A 15,740-nucleotide genomic window follows, 5' to 3' on the forward strand; every position below is an offset into this window, starting at 1 on the left:
AAACAGCCACTGGCTATGTCCAGATGTTGCAGAGAGCATCCCTCATGACTAAGGGCCCTCGTCTGTGTGGTAATGACTGGGTTTTTCAACAGGACAATGCTACAGTAGACAATGCCTGCAGGACGAGGGACTTCTTCCAGGAGAATAACATCACTCTTTTGGACCATCCTGCGTGATCGCCTGATCTAAATCCAATTGAGAACCTTTTCAGATCAATGGCAAGGGAAGTTTACAAAAGTGTACAACAGTTCCAGACCATCTTCCTGTGACCATCTTCACCACTTGCAGAAATGTTCCCACTCACTTCATGGAAATGCTTGCATCAAGCATGCTGCAACAAATTTTTGAAGTGATCAACAATAACAGTGGAGCTACTCATTACTGAGTTCATGTAGGGAACTTGATTTCTGTTTTGGGAGGGTTTACAGGTTTTTTTGGTGGTGTGGTCCTAAAGATCAGCTGTAAAGCAGCCTGTTTCCATTTAAGGGTTGTTTTCAATAAATTGCATGCTCAAATTTTTTTTTTGTCTCATCTCCAATTATTCTTGTTGCATGTTGAAGCTCTACTTGGAACCTTGTTAAGATCCCACCATGCAAAATAGGATTTTTTTTTTTGCCATTTTTCAAGTGGTCTTAAACTTTTGATTAGGACTGTATGTAGGATGAGCTCACTCTCTCTCTCTTTCCCAACTGGTCCTAGCTGACCCCTCCCTGAGCCTGGTTCTGCTGGAGCCTGGAGGTTTCTTCCTGTTAAAATTGTCACCAAGCGCTTGCGCTAAAGTCTGACTGTTGAGTTTTCTCTGTATTATTTTAGGTTCTTTACCTTACAATACAAGGTTCCTTGAGGCAACTGGTGTTTTGGTGCTATATAAATAAAACTGAATTGAAAATGATTGGATTCAAGAAACGCCCTTTGGCATCAGATTTTAACACATGGAAGGTAGGAACAAGAATAATGGCAAAGTGAAAAACTGTGCAGGGACATAACCAGGGATTTAAAAAAAAAACAAAAAAACTCTTGCATAATTAGTAGTAGTACTACATAATTATCTCATTATTAATGCAGGAGTATGCACACACTTGACTATTTACACTAAAAACGAATGACAGTAATAATGGTATTGGATAGTTATTCGTGAATGGTAAATTTGCAGATATAGGAGTCGTTATATGTGGCGTTTTCCTTTAATGGCAGTGCACTGACATTCAGGGAATGACATCATTGCGCTGTGAACACGCACGTCGTTAAGTAACGAGAGGGGGAGACAGACTCGAGCGGAGAACGGCCGTCGTACTGCCGGAGCATCTCAGGGACTATTAACAGGGAGTGCAGTCGACGACTGAGCTAAGAGCTGGGGGTATGAGAGCCACCAGAATCCGCTTCCATCCTCCACTACCCGGGCTCTTGTCCGACTGACAACCATCGGATCAGAACCTTCACCAACCCAGCTCTCGGACGAACCTAATATCGGGTGAGTGCTGGGTCAGGGAACCGGAGAAACCAAGGGGGAAAAGGGGCCAGATTCGGCCGAATCAGACGCTCCTATTCACGGCTTCCAAGAGAGGGGGAGGGGGCGCGTAGTAGGGATCTGCACAGGCTTGTCCAGTGACATACATGGGTGCGGTTATAATATAAAATGTGACGAAGTATAATATTAAATATTATTAGCTTTCTTTATTTTATTTTTTACAGTATTAACGGGGCTACGCGTATCACGGTTCCGTTTACGTATTTATCCTAGCTTACTCTTAGCAGCTAACTCTTAACTAACGTAGCAGCCTAGCGCTGATGTTTTTCACTAACGTTACTCGAAACGTCCTCAAATTATACAGAAACACTCAATAAACACTCAGTAAATACTCAGTAAATCTTAGCAATTTAAAAAAAACGTAACTGAAACTACGGCAGATTTGTTGCTCTTGCCTATTCGCCACTGGCTTGCTACTTGTCAAATTGCAAACAGGAAAGAGAAATGTAGCGTTGCCGTTATAAAAAAAAAAACAACAACAACAACATACATTTTTGTTGCAACTTTAGGCGATATTAACACACACATTCAGCGTGGAGTCTGTAACACGCGAGTTGTTTGTGTAGTAGTGACAGCTGTCCGTGTGCGAGAGGCATAACGTTAGCTCTGTTCTTCGTGTGATTGTGAAATCTTTTGGCTCTGTTACAGTACTTGTTTTGTTTGTTTTAAAAGAGCGATAATCATTTCCAAGTATAGCACTTTTTTAAACATCCATCTAAACGATTACATGTACGGAAAACGCACGATAATTTAACTTCAGATTGAGGTCATTTTAGTGATATATTGTCTGTGTGTGTGATTTTTCAACCACAGTGTACAACATCCTCAGGACATCCTGTCTCAGCAGTCACCACTAAGACTCCCCCCAACCAGCAGATGTGTACTGTACCATCTTAACCAATCCACTCTCGTGTAGACGATTAATACCGTAATAGCACATGGTGTTTTTTCCAGTGCAGTGTGACAGGCTAATTCCACTTGCTTCACTTCACACAAGGCACCTTTGAAACCTCAAATCACAGACTCTTCACGTTACTGCAATAACTGCATTTGCTGTACTAAAGTCTGTCTTAGTCTTTTAGTAGCTCATGAGAAAATATCTCAAATAATATGGGTAGAGTCTTATATTTAGCGTCTTGTGCCACTGTTCCTATATGAAGTAATTAACCATTGGCACTTTCGTTGTACCCTTTAGATGTAACCTTGTGTTAGTGTTCCTCCCTAAATCGGGAGACCTGGCTGCAGCACATGAGACATGAACTCTCACTCTTTAATGACCCAGATCCATCTGCCTCTATCACATCTCCTAGCAGGCTGTCCTCATCAGGTAGAGTTCATCAGGATATGTACGGCCTTTGTGATGCAGTTGCTGCTGATGAAAAGCAAGGTTCAGTTGATCCATGATGGTGATTCCTGGGTGTTTTTTAGAGCTTGTGTCTGCGTTCCAGCAAAACTAATATGTGGAGTCATTTAAAGTTGGGATTTTATAAAGGTTCTTGAGTTGGCAGATGCAACACAGGGATTGGTGAAGAAGATGCAGGGCGTTCTGTGCTTTGCAAACGTTCGGTTGGAAAGTTGAGGGTTGAAACTCGAAAGCGACAGCATTTTATAAACGAGCATCAGTGTAATATGATGTTTTGTTGCAGTAGTGTTAAAGGGTGGCGACAGTAGAAATGTCCATGCTGATAAAGTCTGTGCAGCGCTTTGTGGAGTTCATCACACAGAATTGTGTGAGGGCCTTGACATAGATAAAGCCAGTCAGTGGCTGGCTGCTCATGCCTTCACTCGCTTGGCAGTGCCAGCGCAGAACGGCAGAGAGCTTAGTCTTGCTTTTGCAATGGCTGCACAATGTGGCGTGGTGGAGCGAGCACTAAATAAGTGATGATCCTGCTCCGGCATCACGTGCAAATCAGCTCGACACACACGCACACAAAACCCCCCCCCCCCCAAAAAAGCTGTTTCATTTCCTCGTGTGTGCCAAGTCCGTTGATTCTGGTTCACTCCACTTCCAAGTGGAAACTGGCATTTGTGCATGGCCTCTCTCTCTCTCTCTCTCTCTTTTTTTTTTTTTTTCCTGTTTTTCTTTCTCCTCCCTTCCATGTTTTTGCTGATCTCACTGCAGCCGCCTCTCTCTCACCCCTAGCTGCCCTACAAATCTGATCTTGTATTTCTGGGCACCAGACAGCTGTTTGCTGATCAAGTGGCCCTGTTTGGGCCACATTCTGTCTCAAAAACATGTGAACACTTGAGTGCTGAGGGATCGGTACACATCATGTGAGCAGTTGACTGACCCTTGAGGATAAATTCCCTCTTTCTGCCTTTAGGGGAAAGTTCAGGAAATGGTCATGGTTATAGCTGAAGTGGTGAAAGAGGAGTGATGATGCTCAGTTTGTATGTTTGTTGCTTTATTTTAATATCTGTGTTTTCCCACTGTGACAGTGACAAGTTGGAAGCATGGAGCTGAGAGTTGGGAACAAGTACCGGCTCGGGCGAAAGATAGGGAGTGGTTCTTTTGGAGACATTTACCTCGGTAAGTTAAAGCATCCACTTTCTTTTTTCTTTTTTTTTTTCTTCAGTTCTTAAACGCTTTACCCAGCTTTCTGCCCGGTGAGGTTCTTTCCACATTAGTGTGTGGAGAGCCTCTCTTTTCAAACTGTGCCATTCCTTTTTTTTCTTTTTTTTTCCTCCTTTATCCGTGGACTGAACTCAGATTTTCCTTTATGCTCATTCGTCTTTGGTCCTCGTACATGCAAAGGTGCAATTGTCTTGACTGCTGTGGGTATTTCTGCACGTGTCTCTTCAGGTGCCAACATCGCCACTGGTGAGGAGGTAGCCATCAAGCTGGAATGTGTGAAGACCAAACACCCACAGCTGCACATTGAAAGCAAGTTCTACAAGATGATGCAAGGAGGAGGTAAGAAATTAGAGCTTGGACATGCTTGTCAAGATTTTTCAACACATTCCTTCTTGAATTTATTGGCCAAGACGGCATAGGAGATGCAAATCCTATGAAATCTGCTAAATGTGTAAAGTGAAGATGACGATAAATGTCCAACCAGCAGTGTGTGCGCCACAATTCGGGGGCTTTGTTCTGATTTGATGTGTCTTCACTAGTGGGCATTCCATCTATAAAGTGGTGTGGCGCAGAGGGAGACTACAATGTGATGGTGATGGAGCTGCTCGGCCCTAGTCTGGAGGACCTCTTCAATTTTTGCTCCCGCAAATTCAGCCTAAAGACTGTCCTGCTTTTGGCTGACCAGATGGTATGCTACGAACCTTTCAGTTAAAGTCAGGGATAATTTTGTGATATGTGTGTTTTGTAATATTGGCCTTTTTGTAGACTGTGCTGGCCTAGATGTTAGATTTTATTGGTGGCTCTCTCTCAAGCACAACTGATCTCACCTTTTGTTCCAGCTGAAGCTTCTCTTTATACATCCTCTGGCACATTTTGCCTTGTTTTCATATCAATGGAATGAGAAAGCCAAGATGTATTGAGGGCACTAAGGGTATGGCTGGCTTTTTAGATGGGATGAGAACACATTTTGTCTACATAGCTTTCATTGCTGGTTGCAGGGATTTTAAAAAAACAAAAAAACAAACTCCACAGGAAGTGGTGACGCTCAGTCTGTTGTGGAGATCATTTACACCAGTAGCTTCAGTTAATAGATATTAATTGCATATGCTGGGCAGGAAGTCATAAAGTGTAAAGGACAGCCGGAAGGTGACATGCAGTCTCACGCTGGTTGTTATGACACATTCATAACAACCACAAATTGTGAAATTTTTGGATTCCAGAACTTTTTGTTTTTGCATATTTATATAGTGTTTTGATAGTATATACTCAGAAAAGAAATGGTCATGTGACAATAACTGTTTTTCTGAGTCGGGGAAACTCCACAGGGGCAGTGCTGAACTCATGGGATGTAAAATATATGATGACTTGTCATGTCCCATTGTAACCTTTGTTTTTACCTAGAGGCTTTTTGTGCTGCTAACATTGTTTCACCACTCTCCCACCTTTCCTCTCCAGATAAGTCGCATTGAGTACATCCATTCCAAGAACTTCATCCATCGAGATGTAAAGCCTGACAACTTCCTGATGGGACTCGGCAAGAAAGGCAACTTGGTGTACATCATTGACTTTGGGCTGGCCAAGAAGTACCGTGATGCCCGCACACACCAGCACATTCCTTACCGGGAGAACAAGAACCTGACGGGCACAGCGCGCTATGCCTCCATCAACACACATCTTGGGATCGGTAAGACTTGGAGGAGACACGTGAGCCTAATTTGCCTGCATTTTAATGAAGGCTTTGGTGTGTTGGATATGAAACCATGGTGTTAAATTTTGCAGAGTACTGCTGTTATTGAGTTATTTAGACATAATCTGAAGCATTTATCTTACAGCTCTGTATTGTGATTAATGTTTCTTACTGATATAGTAGAGAGAGCTTCCCTTAAGCAGAAAGAACTGTATTAAGGTGCCATGTTAGTTCAAGTTCAGAGATTTTCTGATGCACCAGATCTTTCCTTTTAAAATAATCAGTTATATGATTTAAACTGATACAGTCTCTCTGTAATGTTGTTCTTATGCTCGCTGTGGCCCCACAGTGTTTGTGGTCGTGCACCTCTCGAGTACTTAGTGCGCATGCGCCAACCAGCGTGCAGCCTGTTACAGTCGCTCCTGCTTTTCTCTTAGTTTAGCTTTTTTTTTCTACGTATTCTTTTTTTTCCTGACTTGTATTTTCCTCCGTTTTCTATCTCTTACTCAATCATGTGGATTGAGAGAGTTTTTGTTCTTCTGGTGGCCGTGGAACTGTTACTTTTATCAAGGAACGGGACCGCGGCACATCTCCTACACGCACGGACTGTTTACTCCAGAGATCAGCTGATCGCCCTGATGCCGGCCGGTTTGCTGGCCAGGCCCGCAGAAGTACCAGCTGAAATTTGGAGGAAAACACATCGGGGATGCAGAGGTCAAGGACAGAAGAGAAGAAAAAAGGTGACGGTGAGACAGCGGAGGCTCGAAGCGAGGAGGAGGTTTAAACCGTGTGTGCCGTCTATCGTGATGGGTAATGTGCGATCGTTGGCAATTAAAATCGACGAGCTCTCAGCACTGGTACGGAGTCAGAGGGAATACCGAGAGTGTAGCCTGATGTGTTTCACCGAATCATGGATGCACCAGGACATTCCCGATGAGAATGCTTCTGTGGAAGGCTTCCACACTGTTCGGGCGGACAGGGACAGCATCGCTAGCGGTAAGCGGAAAGGAGGTGGGCTTGCTGTTTTAGTTAACAACCGGTGGTGTAACCCTGCCAACATAACAATCAAAGAAAGGATTTGTTGCCCGGACACTGAACTGTGTGCTGTTGGACTCAGGCCGTATTATTTACCCAGGGAATTCTCTCACGTCATCTTGGTGGCTGTTTATGTACCCCCCTCTGCTAACCCCACAGCTGCATGTGACACTATCCACTCTGCCATAGCTCGGCTACAGACTCAGCACCCGAGTGCCTTTATTGTGATCTCGGGTGACTTCAACCATGTATCACTGGACAATACACTACCAACATTCAAACAATATGTGGACTGTCCCACCAGGGGAGAGAAAACTTTAGACTTACTGTATGCTAACGTCAAGGATGCATACAGCTCCTCCTCCCTCCCCCCACTTCGTCGGTCAGATCATAACCTGATTCACCTCACCCCCCGCTATGTGCCAATTGTGAGGAGGGAACCTGTGACCACCAGGACTGTCAGGAGGTGGTCAGAGGAGGCCTTAGCAGAACTACAGGGCTGTTTCGAGGTGACCGACTGGGAAACACTCTGTGAGCCTCACGCCGAGGACATCAATGGGCTTACTGAGTGTATCACAGACTACATAACTTTCTGCACCGACTCCATTGTTCCAGCTCAGACTGTTCATTGTTACCCAAATAACAAGCCGTGGGTGACTAAGGACATCAAAGCCCTCCTCAACAACAAGAAGAGGGCTTTCAGAGGGGGCAACAAAGAGGAGGTGAGGAAGATCCAGGTGTTACTAAAGGACAATTACAGGAGGAAGCTGGAGTGGAAACTCCAGCAGAACAGCATGAGAGAGGTGTGGAGGGGCATGAAGACCATCACTGGATTCAGGCCAACCAACAGCAGGGGAACTGAGGGAGGTGAGAATAGAGCCAATGAGTTGAATCTGTTTTTCAATAGATTCGACACCACAGTGTCTGCTCCTACCCCCACAACCTCACCTGTAGTCAGCCTGGAATCCAGAACCACACCACTGTGCCAGCCTCTCTCTTCACATGGCGCTGTTGCCTCCTGTGAGATTCCTGACACCCCTCCCCCACCCATCACCTTCACTCAATACCAGGTTGAGATGCAAATGAGGAGACTTCACTCAGGCAAGTCTGCTGGACCAGACGGAGTGAGTCCCCTTGTCCTCAAGACCTGTGCCCCCCAGCTGTGTGGAGTCTTTCATAAACTGTTTATGCTGAGTCTGAGTCTGCAGAGGGTCCCGGTGATGTGGAAGACATCATGCCTCGTCCCTGTACCAAAGACGCCACGTCCCAGTGGCCCCCAGGATTACAGGCCCGTGGCATTGACCTCCCACATCATGAAGACCCTGGAAAGGCTCATCCTGGACCAGCTGCGACCCATAGTAAGACCACACCTGGATCCCCTTCAGTTCGCTTATCAGCCTCGTCTCGGAACTGAGGACGCCATCATCTACCTGCTCAATCGTGTCTACACCCATCTGGACCAGCCGGCGAGCACTGTGAGGGTCATGTTTTTTGACTTTTCCAGTGCTTTCAACACCATCAGGCCGACCCTCCTGGGTGATAAGTTAGCAGCGATGCAGGTGGATGCTTCTCTGGTGTCCTGGATTGTTGATTACCTGACAGGAAGACCACAATATGTACGTCTCCCACAGTGTGTGTCTGACAAGGTGATCAGCAACACAGGGGCACCACAGGGGACTGTCCTCTTCACCCTCTACACCACAGACTTCAGCCACTGCACAGAGACATGCCATCTTCAGAAGTTTTCTGATGACTCTGCGGTGGTTGGATGCATCAGCAGGGATGATGAGACAGAGTACCGGGCTGTGGTCGACTCCTTTGTCACGTGGTGTGAGCAGAATCATCTGCAGCTCAACGTGGCAAAGACCAAGGAACTGATCGTGGACTTCAGGAAGACCAGGAAACACTTGACCCCTGTTTCAATTCAGGGGGTCAGTGTTGACATTGTGGAGGACTATAAATACCTTGGAGTACACATTGACAATAAACTGGACTGGGCTAAAAACACCACAGCACTTTACAGGAAGGGCCAGAGTCGTCTCTATTTTTTGAGGCGACTGAGGTCCTTCAACATCTGCCAGAAAATGCTGAGGATTTTCTATGAGTCTGTGGTGGCCAGTGCGATCCTCTATGCTGTTGCATGCTGGGGGAGCAGGCTGAGGGTCGCAGATGCCAACAGACTTAATAAACTAATCCGTAAGGCCAGCAATGTTGTGGGGATGGAGCTGGACTCCCTCAAGGTGGTGTCGGAGAGGCGGATGCTGTCCAAGATAAAGACAATGTTGGATAACACCTCCCACCCACTCCATGACATGCTGGTCAGTCACAGGAGCACGTTCAGTGAGAGACTGAGATTACCGAAAAGCACCACTGAACGACACAGGAAATCATTCCTGCCTGTGGCCATCTCCCTGTACAACGCATCCACTTAACACACTGTTTGCTGCTACAGCTACACATGTTTCTTTTCCAACTATTTATTTATGAGTGACTTATGTATGTATGTATGTATATATGTATGTATATATATGTATATATTGTACTATTCTTAGTTAGTGTATTGTCTGTCTTGTCTTAATGTTGGTTTAAAATGGAGCACTGTAACAAAAAATAATTTCCCCCAGGGATCAATAAAGTATTCTGATTTTGTAACCTAGCATGTTGCACTGCAGCCGCTGTAGTATGATCATGTTGATTTTCACTACTATTTTAATGATACTCAAGTACAGAAGCTCAGAGATGCATAGATACACAGGAGCTGTGCAATAGTTTGAAAACTTGAGACTTTGTTGAAAACTTTTTACAATGAACACTGTCCAAAGTCCTTGTTTGCAGTTTAACAACTTCTCCCTTATGCTACGGGGCGATCGTGGCTCAAGAGTTGGGAGTTCACCTTGTAATCGGAAGGTTGCCGGTTCGAGCCCCGGCTTGGACAGTCTCAGTCGTTGTGTCCTTGGGCAAGACACTTCACCCGTTGCCTACTGGTGGTGGTCAGAGGGCCCGGTGGCGCCAGTGTCCGGCAGCCTCGCCTCTGTCAGTGCGCCCCAGGGTGGCTGTGGCTACAATGTAGCTTGCCATCACCAGTGTGTGAATGGGTGGATGACTGGGCAAAGCGCTTTGGGTCCTTGGGGACTAGTAAAGCGCTATATAAATACAGGCCATTTTTATGCTATCCAGCTATCTGGTGCTATCGTCTGAGTGGCGATACCTATTGTTCAACAGCTTCCTGTACCCTAATGGAGGGCAAATAGAAATAATTGTGTGATCATGACCAATGGAGACGATATACCTTAAAACGGGTTTATCCTTGTAAATATATTCATCTGCGTACACTTTTTGGTCAGACAGAAGGGAGAGAGGTTCTCACCCATGTGAGATGTGCGGCCATGCACCACTCCAAGATCCTAACTGCGTGCCATTTAAAGCAGATGATGTATGCGACTACCGAATGTTGATTGGTTGACAAGTGGGCAGGAGTATAGTGGGGTGCGACAGTGGAGTTGATCAGGAACGGGAAAATGGCGCAAAAAAAAAAAAGTAAAAAATCTTTAAGAGTCCTCTGTCCACACTTTAGTATTTTTTTTTTTTTTCTTCATCTGTTTCACTTCAGCTCATTCAATGCTCTTCTCCGTGGCCGGCTAACGAACCAACAACAACGTGTGTGTGTGTGTGTGTGTGTGTGTGTGTGTGTGTGTGTGTGTGTGTGTGTGTGTGTGTGTGTGTGTGTGTGTGTGTGTGTGTGTGTGTGTGTGTGTGTGTGTGTGTGTGTGTGTGTGTGTGTGTGTGTGTGTGTGTGTGTGTGTGTGTGTGTGTGTCCTCCATCTGACCACAGAGCTCACAGCAGGCAGGTGGGCAGGCTCCACAGTGGAGCTGACAGCAAGTGCACTCTCTCTGTCATAAGGTTTACATTTCATTGAACTGGTGTGACTGTGTTAATGAAGATGTGGTCTCAGTAGCCTTAGACTTGTGACTCAAAGAAATCTCATCAGCTCCACAGCAGATGTAGAGATTTCATCTAAACATTACTTTAAATGTGATTCTTTAGAGCCACTCTATGGCACTCATCTCTTTTTAAACCCTCTAGCACATACCTGGATTTGTGGAATACTTGGAATCTTACAAATTACTATGATCTTTTCCCTTTCACCAAATCGTAACATGATTGAGTTAAAGCACCCAAAAAAAATTTATGTTGTTTGAAGTTCTTCCTTGTGCTTAATATTTCTTCTGTGTAGAAATTTACTGACTCTAGCTCTGTTTTCTGTTTAGTGAAAAGTCCCTCTTATTCAGCCATTTAATTTTGGATGTGCCTCTTCGCTGCGGCATCGTTTTATCATCACTGTATCTGATATATATACAGGCTGTAAAGAAGGAAGAGTTATCTGGGACTGTGGGGATAGGGGGGAAGGGTTCCCGTTGCTTTGTAATTTCATTCTGATGCTCTTTAAACAAATTTACAGGCCTTTTTGTAATGATTGTTATGATGACTAATGATCTTTCTTCCTCTCTCTCATGCGTTCTGTCTACAGAGCAGTCCAGGCGTGATGACCTGGAGTCTCTTGGCTACGTCCTCATGTACTTCAACCTGGGGTCACTCCCGTGGCAGGGCCTCAAGGCTGCCACAAAGAGACAGAAATATGAACGGATCAGCGAGAAGAAAATGTCCACACCCATTGAAGTTCTTTGCAAAGGATACCCATGTAAGTGAGGCTCACAGGGCGCCTCTGCGTACTACACATACCTCTGAAATTATTTTAAGATGTTGTATTGTATTTTCTCAGTATGAAATTGAATGCTAACAATTATCTAATCACACAAAGTTTACCGCTACAGTGAACTTTCTGTTCTACTCTCATTATTTTTATTTACCCTCTTACAGCTGAGTTCTCCACATACCTGAACTTTTGCCGCTCACTCCGTTTTGATGACAAACCAGACTACTCCTACCTTCGACAGCTCTTCAGGAATCTGTTCCACCGACAGGGCTTCTCTTACGATTATGTCTTTGACTGGAACATGCTCAAATTTGTAAGTTTATATCTACAGTTTCTAACTTGAACTTTGATTTGTATTTTCACCACATTATAATACGGCTACCTGTCAGTAGTTAGGCTTGAATGTGGCTTATCTCATCTAAAAGGGTGCCAGTCGGACAGCTGAGGATGGGGATAGGGAGAGGAGGACTGCGGATGAGAGAGATGAGCGGATCGGAGGAGTCCCTAGGGGGTCTGCATCACGAGGCCTCCCTCCAGGTCCAAATCCTGGAGCTCCCAACAGAGTCAGGAACGGCCCTGAGCAAGCCATTTCTAACCCTGCCTCTCGGGTCCAGCAGTCTGGTGAGTTTTCAGCCAACTGCTGCATTCCAAGAAAAATAGAGGAAACAGAATAAGACGGACACCAGAGTATTTTTCTTTTTTCTTGAATATTTTTATCTAATCTAGGCGTTTTTTTTTTATTGTGTTTTAGGTAACACGTCACCACGTGCAATTTCTCGTGCAGAGCGAGAGAGGAAGGTGAGCATGCGGCTCCACCGTGGTGCTCCTGCCAACGTATCATCCTCTGACCTCACAGCCCGCCACGACCAATCGAGAATTTCTACGTCACAGGTGAGAAAAGGCCCTGGGGTTGATCAGGTAACCCACAAGGCTGGTGATGATAATAATTTGTTTTGCTTGTTTTTTTACCTCTACATTTTTATTCTTGAGCCCTACTAAAGTAGCTTTGTTTGATTCTTATACTGGGACTTTTTGCAACATCTGTGTTCATCCACAGTCTGTAATTAGCCATTTTAGTTCCGTTCGGTTAAAGATTTCTTCTTTTAGGCTTAGCTCTGGCATCATAAACCTCTAAGAGTAGATAGCAGAGTGTTTAAAGTAGTCTGAAGCTTGAGCTTTTGACTCAGGCCTGATTATTTAAATAATATATATAATGCCACTTTGTACAGCATTGATTCGTCTAAACTGGAGTCGCCAAACTTCGACATTGAGAGAGACATTTTAGCCCCTCCTACTTAACAGAAGAAAAAACGGCATACAAGGGTGACAGAAGGTTAGACTTTGGGGGTAGGACAGGCAGATAGATGACTGATGTAATTGGGAGAGGATAAATTAATACATGGTATGTAGGGCTGCAACGATTCGCCCATATATGTTTTTGTAACTGCAATACACTACAGGACGCTATGGTGTAGTATCGCCTATACTGTCTGCCAAGACTGCACTCAATACTAACGAAGAAGAACAGCAAGGACAGAACGAGATTTAAAAAAAATACGAAAGCATTAACATTGTAATTAGCTTGCAAAGTTATCAGTGTTGTTTGAACTGTATCTAATGGGGTTAGGACATGATTCAGTGTGGGATAATTTTGTCGTGTGTGTGTGTGTGTGTGTGTGTGTGTGTGTGTGTGTGTGTGTGTGTGTGTGTGTGTGTGTGAAAGAGAAAGAGAGCTGTAATTGCTGACTCTTTATCTTGAATCTGTACTGTCCTCTGCAGGTCAGCGTGCCATTTGAGCACATGGGAAAATAGAATTTTCCAGCTCTGCATGCAAGTAAAACTGACAGGTGAGGTGTAGCGTGGTTTTTGTTTTGTTTAGTTATTTTAAATATTTGCTATTTATCTGTTCTTCTTTAATGACAATACATCTCTTGTTTCAGGGCTTCAAGGTATAGTTGTTGCTACAGTTTATTTTCCTTCATTCTTACTTTGTTCTAAGAAAAGATGATTGCAAATGGACACATGGGTCTTTGGAAAAGGACTGTAACTCTTTCAGGATCCAGGAAAATACACGAAGGTATCCAGCAATTTTTTTTTATTTTATTTTTTTTAACTTTTTTTTTTTTCTGCTTCTTCCTTCCTTCTCCATGAACTTTCTTTACTGAACCCTGGATTATCACTACCACAATACAAATGACAAAGCTGCACCTTGACAGTTGCTCATACCTGCCCTCCTCTTCCTCAAAACATTCCCTCAGCATTCTGAAAAATGTGAAGAACTGTTGGCATCAAAGGAGCAGAAGGGTATCCGGGACATGCATGTGTTTAATCAAAGGTTGATTATAAGCTGACATTATTTCCCCCCCAAAAAATGTATTTTTCAATTTAGACACAGCAAAAACATCTTTTGATTTTCATAATGACATTGGAGTACTCTCCTGTTCTTAAAGGGGGCCTCTTATGCTCGTTTCCTGCTCCATATTTGAATTCTTTGAGCCTACTAATAGAAGTAGCTTTGCATGATTCACAGTTTATAATAATCCATGTTTGTCTTACACTGGGTCTTGCAGCCTCTTTGTTCATCTCTTCCCTGAACGGCTTCCCCCTCTAAGTCAACTTTTCTGTTTCTGCCAAACATAACAACTTTATTAGGATATGCCCTCTCTATGACATCACAAAGAGCCAAGACTAGAGAGAAACTGTCTGAAATTGGGCATTCAGAGCAGTCTGAAGCCAAAACATTTAGCTCATGGATTACTTATACAGGGAAACTACATACAGACTATGGAAGAAAATGAAGCATAATAGGTCCCCTTTACTGTTTGTTTTTAATAACCTCTTAAATAAATATAAATAAATGGAGACATGTAGGTCAGGTGATAGAAGGCAAAATGAAGAGTAACTTTGAAAAAGGAATAGTAAGTGATGTTTTTAGCTGCTGTAATGTTTCTGGTGAAGTAGCATTTGGTGATTGCTTGTCCTTCATCCCTTTTGTGATTACTTGCTGCCCCTCAAAACGTAGCCATGGAAGTCTTCGCCACCCCTTACTTGCCTGTTTTGAATCTTTTTTTCTTTTAAAAATGTTAGTGGAAATGGTAAAGAATGACGGTAGATGACAAAAAAAATAAAAAAAAATAAAGACAGAACTCTGAAGTCTTGAGGGAAGCTCCTCAGGAAATTTTCAGCAAACTGATTATATTCGACCAGAGACCACAGCTGCCTACTTTGGCTAACAAAAAGTGGCTGCAATTTTTATGATAGTTCTTAACATGACCTTTTTTTATTCTTTTATTATTGAAGGTAATAGGGGGTACTGGGCAGGCTCCTTCAACATTTGGGATCACATTTCAGGGTGCGGTCTGGGAGGGGGGGCATCCAGTAATATACTATAACTATACTTTTTTTTTTTTTCCCACACCCAAGTTTGTTTACTCCACTGTAAATATTTTTTTATTTCAATGTAAAGCCAAATGTGGTAATTTTTGTTTTAAAGTGTAAAGTAGAAAAATGGAAACTAACAACAGAAATAGGCATTTGAAGTTTGGGTATTTAAAATGCTAAATTGTGGGATGGATTACTGTTGCTGTGCCAGCTGGGTCATCCAACATTTTGTGTATGTGTGAAAGGAAGCGTGATACAGTGAATCCCTGCAAAGAATAATAAATTCCCTTTGTCTTAGTTTGTATGCAGTTTTTTTTAAATAACTGTATTTATGTTAAACTGTCACTCATCATCCTGTAATTTATTGGACGTACCTTCTATGTTTTTTGAATGCCTTTGTTTCTCAGTTGTTCAAAGCCTGTCCACCTTCATCGTTATTCAATACTTAGGGCTTTCAGTATCCTGCAAAAATAAAATGCCAATAGTGTGATGTCACCTTTTGGATTTTTATTTTTTTTTTAACTTCCAGAAACCTTGACGATGTCATTAAGAAGAAAGCTTAACTGATGCAATTTGCAGGGATTTGTAAATAGCAGTGTACTGTGTGTAATTACCTTTGTACAGGCCACCATGACCCAGTGGCATTGTAACTGTTGGGTTGGGGATGGTATGGAGAATGAGCCTATTTGGGGGGATTTCACTTTATGTATTGTGTACTGATATCATGTACAGTTCTTAAACACTCTTTATTTACAGTATTTGTGTATATTTTATGAAGTAATAAAAATTAATAACGTTGCTCACAATTTCTGACTTTTC

General features: G+C 43.4%; 1 protein-coding gene across 1 annotated transcript; it reads left to right on the forward strand.

Moving 5' to 3' along the window:
* The first annotated feature begins 1,262 nt into the window (after positions 1-1,262).
* On the forward strand, positions 1,263-15,727 carry LOC308410700 (casein kinase I). Its single transcript, XM_080904252.1, has 11 exons — positions 1,263-1,471; positions 3,968-4,058; positions 4,332-4,442; positions 4,643-4,791; positions 5,559-5,787; positions 11,355-11,525; positions 11,705-11,853; positions 11,966-12,161; positions 12,292-12,431; positions 13,320-13,387; positions 13,481-15,727. The coding sequence occupies exons 2-10, from the start codon at positions 3,983-3,985 to the stop codon at positions 13,350-13,352; spliced, it is 1,254 nt and encodes a 417-aa protein (XP_080760378.1). The 5' UTR covers positions 1,263-1,471; positions 3,968-3,982; the 3' UTR covers positions 13,353-13,387; positions 13,481-15,727.
* The last annotated feature ends 13 nt before the right edge of the window (positions 15,728-15,740 follow it).

Source organism: Rhamphochromis sp. 'chilingali' (genome assembly GCF_963969265.1).
Source record: "Rhamphochromis sp. 'chilingali' genome assembly, chromosome: 15".
Lineage (NCBI taxonomy): Eukaryota > Metazoa > Chordata > Actinopteri > Cichliformes > Cichlidae > Rhamphochromis > Rhamphochromis sp. 'chilingali'.